General features: G+C 46.2%; 1 protein-coding gene across 2 annotated transcripts in view; it reads left to right on the plus strand.

Moving 5' to 3' along the window:
* The first annotated feature begins 2,358 nt into the window (after nt 1-2,358).
* The window catches only part of Armc9 (armadillo repeat containing 9), a 126,124-nt gene continuing 114,810 nt past the window's right edge, over nt 2,359-13,672 (plus strand). For both annotated transcript variants that reach the window (XM_021198006.2, XM_029538986.1), the window contains exons 1-5: nt 2,359-2,426; nt 4,423-4,510; nt 7,383-7,511; nt 9,729-9,899; nt 11,882-12,037. In XM_021198006.2, the coding sequence (XP_021053665.1) occupies nt 4,460-4,510; nt 7,383-7,511; nt 9,729-9,899; nt 11,882-12,037 (507 nt within the window). In that variant the 5' untranslated portion in view covers nt 2,359-2,426; nt 4,423-4,459. The remainder of the gene's footprint in view (nt 2,427-4,422; nt 4,511-7,382; nt 7,512-9,728; nt 9,900-11,881; nt 12,038-13,672) is intronic.

Genomic DNA, 13,672 nt, shown 5'->3' on the forward strand with positions numbered 1-13,672 from the left:
TGTGGTCTATGTGTATGTGTGTGTGGTCTATGTGTGTGTGTGTACATGTGCTTTCAGATGAATATGGAGGCCAAAGGCAGACATAAAAACACCTTCTTTGATTGTTTTTCATTTTATTTGTTTAAGGCAAGGTCTTTCGGTGAACCTGGAATTCATCGATTTCGTTAGGCTGGCTGGCCAAAGAGCTTGTCTTAGTTTGGGTTTTACTGCTGTGAATGGACACCATGACCAAGGCAACTGTTATAAGGACAACATTTAATTAGGAATTGGGGCTGGCTGACAGGTTCACAGGTTCAGTGTATTATCATCAAGGTGGGAACATGGCAGCATCCAGGCAGGTATGATGCAGGAGGAGCTGAGAGTTCTACATCTTCATCTGAAGACTGCTAGCAGAAGACTAACTTCCATGCAGCTAGGGTGAGGGTCTTAAAGCCCACACCCACAGTGACACACCTACGCCAACAAGGCCACACCTTCTAATTGTGCGACTCCCTGGGCCAAGCATATACAAACTATCACAGAGCTCCAGGGCCGTTCCTATTCAGCCTTCCTCCCCCAGTGACTCTAGCACTAGCAGACCTGGCTTCTATGTGGGTGATGGAGAGCTGAACTCAGAGCCTCACTCTTACAGAGAGGCCAGTTTGCCAGCTGAGCCATCTTTCTGCTCTCTGGAGGTGTTTGTGCAGGCCAGAGCTCAGAGGCACAAAGGCCTGGGTTAGGTTTGCTCTCCCCAGCAGTGTGAGTTCTGAGGATCCTCCCCCTTTTTAGACATTTTACAGTTATTAAGCATTTATTTGTTGCTGGGCAGTGGTGGCGCACACTTTTGATCCCAGCACTTGGGAGGCTGAGGCAGGCAGATTTCTGAATTCAAAGCCAGCCTGGCTTAGAGAGTGAGTTTCATGAAAGCCAGGGCTACACAGAGAACCCCTGTCTCAACCAACCAACAAAATATTTACATTCATTTATCTTCTTGTGTCCTTGTCTGTTTGTGTGCCATGCTTGTGCAATGCTTGTGGTGTCCAGAAGAGGGTATCAGATTCCCAGAAACTGGAGTGACAGATGGCTGTGAACCATCAGAGGGTTATGAGAATGGAATCTGGGTCCTCTGGAAGCTTTTAACAACTGAGCCATCTCTCTATCCCTAAATTTTATTTATTTACTAGTATGTTCATTTGGCTTGCATGCGTGTTTTCATACCTGGTGTATGCAGTACCCTTGGAAGCCAAAAGGAGGTATCAGATATCCTGAAACTTTAAGTGCAGATGGTTATAAGCTGCGATGTAGGTGCTGGAAATCGAACCCCTGTCCTCCAGAAGTGCTCTTAACAAGTCTTCTCTTTAGCCCCAGAGGGCTCTACATCATGTAGTCCATTCTGTCTGTAAGACCCCAACTCAATGTGTTTTGAGACCCCTAGAAACAAAGCCCAGCATAGAGTTCTCTGTTCTTTTACCTTCAGCCTGAGAAACCGAAGACCACTAAAACTGGCTCATCTCAATTGACCCACCCTAGCGCCTGACTCATTGTGTAAGGGACTAAAAATGTTTGCTAAAGATAGCTTGTAACTCTTCCATAGGAGATGAGCTGTAATAACACATCATCCCCACTCTTATATTTACTTAATTGGCTGTTCTATATTTCATCTGGTAACACTTGGCACACAGCTAACTGAGAATACATCTAGGGGAAATTATTTTCAAGCCATATTACCTGGACAGGCCATAGGACATAGTACTCTCTCCCTAAATATAGCCTTAGTTAGAAGACATCCTAACTCACAAAAGCATTGACAGAGCAGAGAGCTCAGGAGATGGGGCCTCCGCCCATCCTAGAACTTCTTTAAAAGCGAGGGCACCTCCCTTCTCCTCTGGACAGCCTTGGGAGGCTCCCACTTTTTGAAGGCCGGGAAAGTGGTAATAGAGACTTCTACCACAAAGCCTCAGCACTCCGAGGGAGGGGAAAGGTTTTCTCTGGCCTTAAGCACTGACTTTGGATCAGAGATTAATTGTAGTAGCTCTCAATACACTCAGGGCAGTGGGCTGGCCAGAACTCTGAGTAATATTTAATGCACGCCCTGGAATCAAACTCCCTTCGTCCGGCTTGGAGGAACGCGCCTTTAGCTCTAAGCCATCTCGCCGGCCTCGCAATTTGTTTTGTTTTACAAACCTAAATTCACACGGAAAAGACAAAAGTGTCTCTAATAATCCCTGGAAGACTCGGTCGTAGGTGGACGTGGTGCTCGGATCCTACACAGGCAGACGGCCTCACTTCCGGTACTGACCTCTCTCCCACCCAGGATGCTCCGCGGCGTCATCGCCCTGCAAGATTGGCCGAGTCGCCTCACGTGACTTCGGCTAGCGGTAGCGGTTGCCGGGGTGACGGCAGGCGAGCTGGCGGTCCGGAGGAGTGAGCGCAGAGCCCCGCCGCAGGTAAGCGCGGCCCTCCTTGCGGCTGCACCCTCGACGCAGGCCTGGGATCGTCGCCTGGAGGGCTCGCCGCGTCGATCCCGGTTCCTTCCTGGCCAGGGCCCGAGGCGGCCGCTTGAGCATCCTATTGCTTCCCCCAGGAGCCCCCGACTCCGCTGCGGTGGAGCGGACTTGGAGTGGCCCCGGGCCTTCTCACTGAGCATTGGCAGCACGATCTCGTGGCCTGGGGGCATTTAGGTCCCTTTCTCCCCATAGTTTTCATTAGTAGTCTTCCTTCCCAGCGCCCAGGACACGCTCAGACTTCACTGAGTCTAAGTGGAAGCATGTTACTTGCAGGACAAATTCATCTTCTCCTTATCCAGCCAGCTGTAGGCCTGAATCTCTCGCAGATGGAGAGATGGCATTGTCACCGCGTGCCAGAACACTACGAACAGTTTACTTCTTTCTCCACAAAGTAGATTCTTAACCCAGAGGTTGTTTGGACTAAGTTAACTGAGCTAAGGAGATAGGACATCCATCCAACACAGAAGGTTCAAGGGTTTCCTTGAATTCACAAGAGATATTCACTTGCTGACCAAGCCTGATGACTTGGAACCCCAGGATCCACACTTCGGAAGGAAAGACCCAACTTCTGCACATTCTTCTGCAGTATCAGCATAAATTTAATCCTAGCTCTGGAGAGACTGAGTTTGCCCGTGAAGTGGGGAACTGTCCTAGTTAGGGTTTCTCTTGCTGTGATGAAATAGTATGACCAGAAACAACATAGGGCAAGAAAGGGTTTATTTTGCTTAAGATTCCACATCTTTGTTCATCAAAGGAAGTGAGGCAGGGCAGATCAAGGTCGTGTGAGCCGATATGGATGCTAAGGCCATGGAGGAGTGCTGCTTGCTGGCTGCTATCCTGTGTCCATCCACATAACTTCCGTGAACTCAGAAGTGAACTCAGAATTCTGGGTACCCTGCCACGTTGCTTTAGTCAGTGTGGTTCCTACCTTCCCCTTTCTTCAAACCATTACTCTGCTTCTAATGAGGCGGTGACCTGGGCTCTCGCTCTTATTCTCTTCCCTGACTCTCTTTCCATCCAGCTCCAGGCCTGTCTGGACCAGGGTGTCTAACAGGCATCTTGGGGCTTAGCACACACAATGCTTGCCTTGAGTTATGAAGGGGATTTTGATGCAGGAGCATCAGTGAGAGGACATTGAAGTCAACCAGTGGGGAGTTCCTCTGGGAATCCGAGGCACAGACGGCTGGAGAGTAATGGGCCAGATGGGGTGTTTTCCCAAGTCTCTCTGGGTGGGTACCTTTAAGCAGAGACCTAACAAGATGTAGATGTTTGCAGAAAGAGCATCAAATCAGACGGAACTGTGGACATGCAGGTCCCTGAAGGCAGGTATATTGTGGGCATCAGGGAGTTTCCGTTTGGCCAGTGTGGTTCAAGTCAACAGATGAGTGGAGAGCTACCAAAGGCTTAGAGAGATGGGCCTAAGGAGCCTGCTTTCATCTGTGGGTTACTACACCTCCATGTGTGGGGATCACAGGCGTGTGTGCATGTCACCCTTCCCTCCCGATTGCCAGCATTTCTGGTGGAGAGCCACATAAAGAATTTGATCGGACCTCTATTAAGGGGACTCAGATGAGTGTGTTAGATTCAGGCCTTGGCAGCCAACTGTTCCTTTCAGGACAAGCTAGAGGGCAGTGCCCTGCCTCCCAGCTCCTGCCTTACCTCTTCAAAACCTGAAGTGACCAGACCCTCCTCTTTCTGCATCTTGCCTCCTTTTCCTCAGGGATTCTCTAGCCCTAGTAATCCAGGCTCATCTCTGTGATTGAAGGACTGCTGATTAGTTATCGTAACCCTACCTGTACTTTAAATCCCCTGGTCATGTGACCTCCCACTGCCCCACAGTCACAGGTTCTGGGGATTACTGTGTCCACCACAGCTACCCACTTGTGATTTCACAGTGGCTTAAATTAACCTTTTTTTTTTTTTTTTTTTGTCTCAGAGATTTCTGCTGTGCGAATTACCAGTAACCGTTCACCATGGGGGATATCCTGGCTCATGAATCTGAATTACTTGGATTAGTGAAAGAGGTACTTACATGAAACACAGTCACAGAAAAGCATTTTTTAAAAAGATTATTTGTGTGTTTATGTCTGTAAGGCTGTTTGCATTGTGTGTGCGAGTGCTCACAGAGACCAGAGTGGAGCACGGATCTCCTGGAGCTGAAGTTGAAGGTATTTGTGAGTCACCCTCTGTGGGGTCTGGGATTGGAACTCAGGTCCCCAAAACATGTATTTTAAAATGTAGTGGGACCGGAGAGATGGCTCAGAAGTTAAGATCACTGGCTGCTTCCAGAGGACCCAAGTTTGATTCTCAGCACCCACATGAGGACTTACAGCCATCAGGAATTCTAGTCTCAGGGAACCCAACACCCTTTTCTGGCTTCTCTGGATACTGGGCATGGATGTGGCGCACATAATACATGTAGGCAAAATACTCATACACATAAAAATGAAAAAAATGAATAAAGCTTTAAAATGAAAATTAAAATGCAGCAAGAATAGCTCAGTGGCTCAAAGCACTGACTGCTCTTCCAGAGGACCCAGGTTTGGGTCCCAGTACCCAAATGGTGGCTAGCAGCTGTCTGTAATTCCAGTTTGAAAGGATTTGATATCTTCTTCTGGCTTTGTGAATGCTGCATGCATGTAGTGTTCAGATATACCTGCAGATAAGCTGCCTGCACACATAAAATAGAATAAATACATCTTTAAAATGTAGCAGGCTTATACATGAAACCCGGCCCTTGAGAGGCTTCTGCAGGTCAGTCTGGGCTTTGTGCAGACATCTGGTTATCAAAACAAATTAAATGAATAAATGACTATATAAAAAATAATGTGTGATATATTTCTGAATTGCAGTATTTCTTTTAATCATTACATGATTTTCCACCTCACCCACTCATGTGCATGCAAGTGTGTTGTGTTTGATTAGGTCTCATATAACCCAGAATAGCCTTGAAACTGATAGGTAGCCAGAGATGACCTTGAAATGGCTTTCCTCCTGCCTCTGTTTCCGGTGCTGGGATTACAGGCATGTGCTGTAGGTCAGCTTTAACTCTCGGCCATTTAGATTTGCTACACTGAAAGCTTTTGAAGAGCGGGACCCAGGCAGGCCCTCTGAGGTTTGGAGCTGAAAAAGTGGAGGCTGAGGCTGTTCAGTGTGAGTGAACTGTCAGCTATGCCTCAAGAGACACTGGAGGAAAGATGGTCTCCACATTGGACAGGCAACAGTGTTCACAGTGGTGGTGCTGCTGAGTACATTTCTGTGACTGGAACTACAAGGACTAGACGGCCAGCCAGGGGACCCAGCCATGGTTTAGAACAGGTAGAACACGATGTGACTGATACCAACTGAAGAACCGTTTTAGAGCATTGTTCTTGAGAGTGGGAGCACTCTGCAAGGGCCTCGCTGCTGACGTTGTCCGTTTTCAATGCGTTTATATTCTCCTACTAGCAAAACGTTATTTCTAATTCTGGTTCAAGTGGATCCTAGTCACCCAAAAGCTGTAGACCCCTGCCCATCACATCAGCGTCTTTCCAGCCTTCATTACTTTAGTTTCTCTTAATAATAAAGATGACAGGGCTGGAAAGATGGTTCAGCGGTTAAGAGCATCTAGTGCTGATGGGGCAGACCCAGGTTTGGTTCCCAGAATGCATGTAGGGTGGGTCATAGCCTGTAGTGTCAGCCCCAGGAGATTGTTTACTTATCTGGAATCCGTGGGCACGTGTTTTCTATATGTACTTGACAAAAAGGTGTACATTTATGGCTCGATGTTTCAACATATGTATTGATTGACAGTATGATGTGATTGCTGATCAGGCTAATTAAATACACCTATCCCATGTTTCCTCCCATTCTTTTCTTCCTCTGACTGTGTTAAGAACGCTCCTAGCAAATTCTAAATGTGCTTCACAGTGTTGTTATCACAGTGTGATTAGCTGTAGCCACCATATTGGCTTTACTCATTTTGCATAATTGAAATTTATCCTTTGGCCAAAATGTTGTCTCAGCCTCTGGCAGCTGCCACTGTGCTGTCTGCTTCTGTGAGTGTGACTTTAGATTCCACATGTATGTACAGTCTTATCCGTCTCTGCCTGGACTATCTCATGTATACTGCCCCCCACCCCCATGCATCCATGTTACCAGGGGCACGATTTCCTAAGGTTGTAATATTAGTGTGTACATTTTCTAATCCACTCATCTGTTGACGGATATTTAGGTTCGTCCCATGTCTTGGGTGATTTGAATAATGTTGTGGAACTATTCATGTGTGAATAGCATTTGTAGAAATACATTTTATTTTCTATATACACTCAGAAAAAAAGATTGCTGGGTCATAGCCTAGTTCAGATTTTTTGTTGAATGACTTGTTACTTGACAGTTGCATACATGTATGCAATATATATTACACATATTGTTTATTATTATTCTCTCTCTCTTTACTTTTCTAAGGTACCCCCCATCCCCCCATTACTCTCCATCCATAGCCAGGTTGGTCTCCATTGTCATCAGCAGTATAGAAGGTTCCCTTCCCTCTACTTCCTTTGTCACTGTTAGCGCTTGTCTTTTTGAAGACTTATTTTATGATTTATGTGTTAGTGTACATCTATGTGCATTTGAGTGCACGTGCAGTGGACACCAGAAAAGGAGGTTGGTTCCTCTGGCTGTGAGCCTCCTGATCCTGGCGCTGGGAGTCAGACGTGATGGAAGAGCACCATGAGCTGAACCATCCCCAGGTCTTGTCTTCCTGATGGCAGACATTCTCATGGGTGTGGTTTTGAGCATATTCCTGTTGGTCTTTTGTAGGTCTGCATTAGAGAGTATGTGTTCAGGGTATTTGACCTTTGTTTTATTACAGTATTTGGATTTTATTTTTTTGTTCCTGAATTTCCTCATTTCCAGTATTTAGATTTTGCTGAATTTGAAGACACCTTGAAGACATTTTCAAAAGAATGCAAAGTAAAAGGAAAGCCACTGTGTAAAACTGTCGGTGGGTCATTAAAGAAGGACTCCAAGTCGCTCATAATCCAGGTAAGGCCTCGCTTGGCTTCAGCTGTGAGGACGCTGATGACAGAAAATTGCAAGTTCTTTCATGTTAGATCAAAATAGACCCAAAGCTATCAGAGGCATGCACTAAGAACCACAATGTATCACATTAAGATGGTCACTATCAAAGAACAACAGAGAAGGCTGGAGAGATAGCTCAGCAGCTAAGAGCACTGGCTCCTCTTCCAGAGGGCCCAGGTTCAATTCCCAGCACCCACATGGTGGCTCATAACGATCTGTAAGTCCAGTTCCAGGGGATCTGACACCCCCTTTTTGGCTTCTGCAGGTACCAAACATGCACATGCACATGGGCCTAGACTTACATGTAGGCAGAACCCCCTCCAGTAATATAGAAGTTTTCAGTTTTATCCGTCTTTGCTAACATGTGTTCTTTTCTGGTGTTTGTGTGTTTAATATTTATATGTCTTGGCTATCCAGCCAGTAGCTATAGATTATACTGTATATTATCGTACTATAGCACACACCACTCTTTCATCATGCCCCACTGATAGAATTCCCAGACAGGTAGCTTGGAGCATAAGAGGAGGGTGGCGGCACACGCCCTATCCGCAGGATTCAGGAAACTGAGGCAGGAAGATTGGGAAAGCAAGACAAGAGAATCCAGGCTCTGTGGGTAATAAGCACACTTGCTCCCAGCCCTCAGGGCCTGAGTTTGATTCCTGTGATCAGGAGGCAAAGGTTGTCTTTTGACCTTTACATACACATTAAGGCACGTGTGCCAACACACCACACACATGCACATACAGTTACACACACACTGTCTTGCTAAATAGATGTAATGAAAATGTTTTTTAGAAACTCAGACCACAAAAATGTCTGCAGTAGTAATAAGCAAAATCTACTAACTGATGGTTGCCTTAAGCTGCCATTCTTAGGCCGAGTTCCAGCAGCATTGTGCTTTCTGAGACTAGTGCTGTGTATGCAGTCTTATCTTGGTGGCCCTGGCTAACAGAGGATCAGTTTGCAACCAGAAGTACAATGGGTCGGTTTATGCATAGAGGTTGTTGTTTTTTTTTTTTTTAAAGATTTATTTATTTATTATATGTAAGTACACTGTAGCTGTCTTCAGACACTCCAGAAGAGGGAGTCAGATCTTGTTACGGATGGTTGCGAGCCACCATGTGGTTGCTGGGATTTGAACTCAAGACCTTCAGAAGAGCAATCAGGTGCTCTTACCTGCTGAGCCATCTCACCAGCCCGCATAGAGGTTGTTTTAAAGCAGGGGCCATTTCCATGTACAGATGCAATGGTAAGGACATAGGAAATCTGTGATTTTAGATTTACAAATATAGAATCTAGAAAAACTGTAGGTGGACCATTTGATATGTAGAGTCTGCCAAGACATTTTTGAAAAAATGACATGACTCTAAGCCTTAAAATACGAGCTAAGTCTGCACTCAGTCTCCACAGTCCACACAGTCACAGAACTCTCCACCTCCCCAGAATGCCTGGCAGGGTTCGCAGGGAGCTCAGCAGAGGGGAGCATGGGGCTGAGGTTAGCCCAGCAGAGGGGAGCATGGGGCTGAGGCTTGCCCAGCAGCACAGCGCTGGGTGCAGTCACTTCACCATTGTATTCTTCCTTTACAAGAAATCGAGGAGCCTCTGACCAGGTTCCCCCAGACAACTGGGGGGCTGTGCATGGCTGCCTGTGCTTTGTTCTGGCAGCGCCCCTCCACAGTGGCTAACAGGCTGCCCTCAGCTTTTCCAAGCTGGTTTGGAGGACGTAGAAACTCATTATTGGGCTCCCTTTAAAAAGTTGTGGGTTTGTATTGAGTGGATGGTAGCAGCTCGGGGTAAGGCAGTGTTCTGAAACAGTTGTACCCCACTGTGGAAGTTTGTAGCACTCAAGGGAGACTTGAATACATTCCCATGCCCATGAGTCCTCCAGCCTCAGAACTCTTTGAAGGCCTTAGCATTTCATGCTCTCAGAGAGCCCAGGTTGGGTGTTCCAAGGCTGGAAATCTAGGAGTTGTCACAGGGCTTGCATAAGGAGCCTCTGGGAGAGTGTGTAGGTATCTAGCATGGGTGGGTGGTGAGTTTGGGGTATTAGGAGAATGAGCATCTTATTTGACTAGAGTTCTTTTTTTCTTCTTTTGGATTTCTTTCCTTCCTTCTTTCTTTCTTTTTTTCTCCCATCACCATGCCTGCCTTTGACCCGAATCCTTATGTCTTCTTCTGCAGAGGGATCTGGTGGCAGCGTTTGACAGTGGAGACCAGAAGGCGTTCTTTGACTTGTGGGAGGGGCACGTTCCCAGCTCTATCAGAGACACTGACTCCCTGGCCCAGAAGCTGGAGTTCTACCTTCACATCCACTTCGCCATCTACCTTCTCAAGTACTGTGGAGGCCGGCCGGTAGGCTGCGTAGGGTTCGGGTCAGTCTGAGCTAGCTAACATGCTTCCTTCACGGAGTTCAAGGAAGCATGGGTGTAGGCTTGTGACCATTTTATCATGTTGCATTTTGTGCCCCTAGAAATGATTTTTGACTTCATTCTCAGAAGATTATTTTCTAATTTATATGGAGAATTTGTAATTTCCGTCATCAAAGTTAAGTTGTTTTCCTTTTAAATACCTCAGGTGTCTGAGTCTTGGAGACTCATCCAGTAAGTTGGCTTTATTGGGTAACTTGGTGTGTCTAAGAGAAGACCTAGACCATACATTTCAAAGCAAGTATTGGAGAAGTAGTGTGCCTGTGTGTAGAGAAGGCCTGTGGGCTTGAATTTAGTATCTGCTGCCTTTTCCTAGGTTGGCTGGAGGTACGGAAAGCGAGGTAGATGGCTGGAGTGCCGAGCCCACGCGGTGGATGAGCCTCCAGTTACAGACGGAACAGCAGAGGACAGAGCTGGCATTAGATCACTCACTCATAGGAACACTGCCCTGTAGCAGTGAATTAGTTAAACTGCTTTGGCTCCTGGCGGGAGCTCTGGATTCACGAATGAAAGACATACACACATGCCAGTTAAATTTGATGTGCACTTTTAAACCTCCCCACAGCTAACAAACACTTCCCTCCAGTATACCTGAATTAACACCCTCCTAAGCTACACTTTATCTTTGTTGCCCTGTTACCTTCTAGGCAGCTCCCCACACCCTGCCCCTCCATAGGGCTGCTTTCCCTCTATACTACATTTCGGCCTTCTCACCCTCCTCTCCTTCACAGTGTAGTCTGTCCTATGCTCCTCTCATGGCTCTCCTCTCTTCTCTTCTGTCTCTGTCTCTGTCTCTGTCTCTCCCCCTCTGTCTCTCTGCCTCTCTCTGTCTCTCTCTGTCTGTCTCTGTCTCTGTCTCTGTCTCTGTCTCTGTCTCTCTGTCTCTCTCTCTCTCTCTCTCTCTGTGTGTGTGTGTGTGTCCCATGCTGGGGAATCCTAAAGTCCCTCCTCTGTCTGCCCTGCCCAGCCATTGGCTGCTGGCATCTTTATTTACCAATAGGAACCAACTGGTGGTAGGGTCCCTCAATATCTTATGTGCAGACATTCCTATAAGCAGTTTTGGGGACCAAAATTAACATTATAATTTAAGCAGCATTAGGCCAAACCCACTTCACTGCCCTGAGTTCTTGTGGGAACTCACTGGAACGTCAGGGCCACAGTGGAGGGAACAGAGCTGAGGGAGCTGTGACGTGGCCATTCTTGGAAAGCCGCTCCTCTAAGTGACACAGTGGCCATGACAGACTTCCTGTGCTGCTTCTTCTTTTTGTTGTTGTTTTGTTCCACCTTATTTCTGTTTAAAGCTTTTTCTGTTTTGATATAATATGAAAGTCAGCCTTAACTATTTTCTAAGCCCAGTGCTCAAGAGAGAACCTCATGGCACAGGCTGAGTCAGATGGGGAGAGGAAGGTGGGATCTGTGTGGTGGGGAAAAAGTACCCAGAAAAGTCCCTGTGCTAAAGCCTCAGTGTCCCCTTAGGGCCAGAGAGGAGGGGCTCCCCAAACTGGGCTGTGCTTGGAACAGTGATAGAGGCAGGCATGGTCCGTCCTTAGCTTCTGTGTCAGGAAACTACAGAGATGTGTCATTTCCCTTTAGAAACATGGGAATGCAGACAGATGTTTGTGTCTGGAAAGCAGAAGTGATGGGCACATCTAATAGACAAGGTGGTCGGTTCCAACACTGAAAAGGATGTTTGTGGAGCTTTCTATGGATGTGAGAAAGTGGTACTAGTGATGTAAAATACCAGTTGGTCCTCTAGCATTCCTGTCCAAAGTGATGTCAGACACTGGAGCAGTGTGCCTGTCGGGCTGGGTGGAGCAATGGGTGCCGTTGCTGGGACCTAGGAGCCTCACAGAGGTGAACAGGAGGACTGACGCCAGAGACCCTGAGCACACGTCTTCCTTCTTCTAGGACAAACAGGAGCTTGATGAGAGGATTTCTTATTTCAAAACCTACCTGGAGACAAAAGGGGCAGCCCTGAGCCAGACTACAGAGTTTCTTCCCTTCTATGCCCTCCCCTTCGTGCCCAATCCGATGGTCCACCCCTCATTTAAAGAACTCTTCCAGGTAAGCAGCTGCCTGTGGAACTTGTCACAACCTGGGCCACATTGTTGTATTGGTGGTTTCTGGACAATGCTTTAAAAAAACAAACTAAGATTTATCCTCATTATTATTTAATTGTAATTCATATAGTTATCGTAATTTATATAGTATTATATTGAATGGTTGGATAGCATTTGACTTACTTTTTCAGTCTTGTACTAGCTGTGGTGGTATGTTCTTGCTCAGATATATAAACCTGTAAGGGACATAGCAATACATAGAAGCAGGCTAGTTAGACAGTAGTAGGGACTTGCAGAAGGAAATTGAGTTGTAGTGTCAGAATGGAAATAATAATGATGTATAATCTGTACGACCTGAACCACATGTTGACATAATTCTCAGTAAGATGCACACACTTATGCACGTTTGCACACACCCATGCACACACGTCAAATTGTTCTTTCAAACATCATATAATAAGATTGACTTACAGGAAAGGTAAAGTTCTGTGGGTTTTAACGTGTACATAGTTAGAACCCCTGTCACCACTGTTAGGGAACAGCATTTTGGCAGTAGTCATTCCTGAGAACTGCCTTGTGTCGTCCCTTTGCATTTGGCCTCTCCCCCCACCTCTGTGCCAAGCAAACACAATTCACTTTAAATCTGTGTTCAGATAGATTGTTTTAACAAACTTTCCCTGTACTATAATATGGCACATAATTGTTGTCATAAACACTAGGGCCTACTAACTGACATTTTTTTTTTTTTAAAGATTTATTTATTTATTTATTTATTTAATGTAAATACACTGTAGCTGTCTTCAGACATACCAGAAGAGGGCATCAGATCTCATTATAGATGGCTGTGAGCCATCATGTGGTTGCTGGGATTTGGACTCATGACCTTTGGAAGAGCAGTTGGCGCTCTTAACCGCTGAACCGTCTCTCCAGGCCCTAGCTGACATTTTAAAGCTACACTAGCAGTCATACTGCTTATACTTTATAAGAATTGAAGAGCTGATCCACTTATGTTTAAACCTAGCTAACGTGCACCTCTGTTACTTGCTGCTGTTTTGGAGTAGATTGTCTGTCTTTCTGTCTGTCGTCTCTCTGTCTGTTGCAAGGTGATTTTTCTTTTCTTCTGGATTTGAGGTTGTATAATTTCACTTTAGTGTGTCCAGCATCAAATACCTGATTTACTTTGGGTTTATTGAGCTTCCTTGATTTGCTGCCTTATGTCTTGGAACAATTCTGGAAAATTTTGTTTGTATTTTTTCATGTCCTGCCTCTCTTCCATTCTCTTTTTTTTTTTGTGCCCTCTGGACAACTGATCAACTGTGTGTGACTCTTTCCCGTTATGTCCTCCATGCTTTTTTTTCCATTTTAAAAATTATGGTAAAGAACACATGGGAGGAGGAGTCTCAAGGTCTGAGCCGGAAGGAGAGCCATCTTTGCTCAGGTGCACTGCCGGGGAGAGGGTGGCCTGCAGAAGCAACACAGCTTCTGGGAAAGATCCCATTTCTGGCTCTAGTCACCAGGCACTTTTCCCACCTGAGGAGGGGTGTCCGCCCAGGAGGAGTCTCAAGACCTGAGCTGGCAGGAGAGTCATCTTTGCTCCCATTTGCTTAGGCTCCAGTCTGCGCTGGCGAGAGTGTGGACC

The sequence above is a fragment of the Mus pahari genome, chromosome 5 (genome assembly GCF_900095145.1).
Source record: "Mus pahari chromosome 5, PAHARI_EIJ_v1.1, whole genome shotgun sequence".
NCBI lineage: Eukaryota > Metazoa > Chordata > Mammalia > Rodentia > Muridae > Mus > Mus pahari.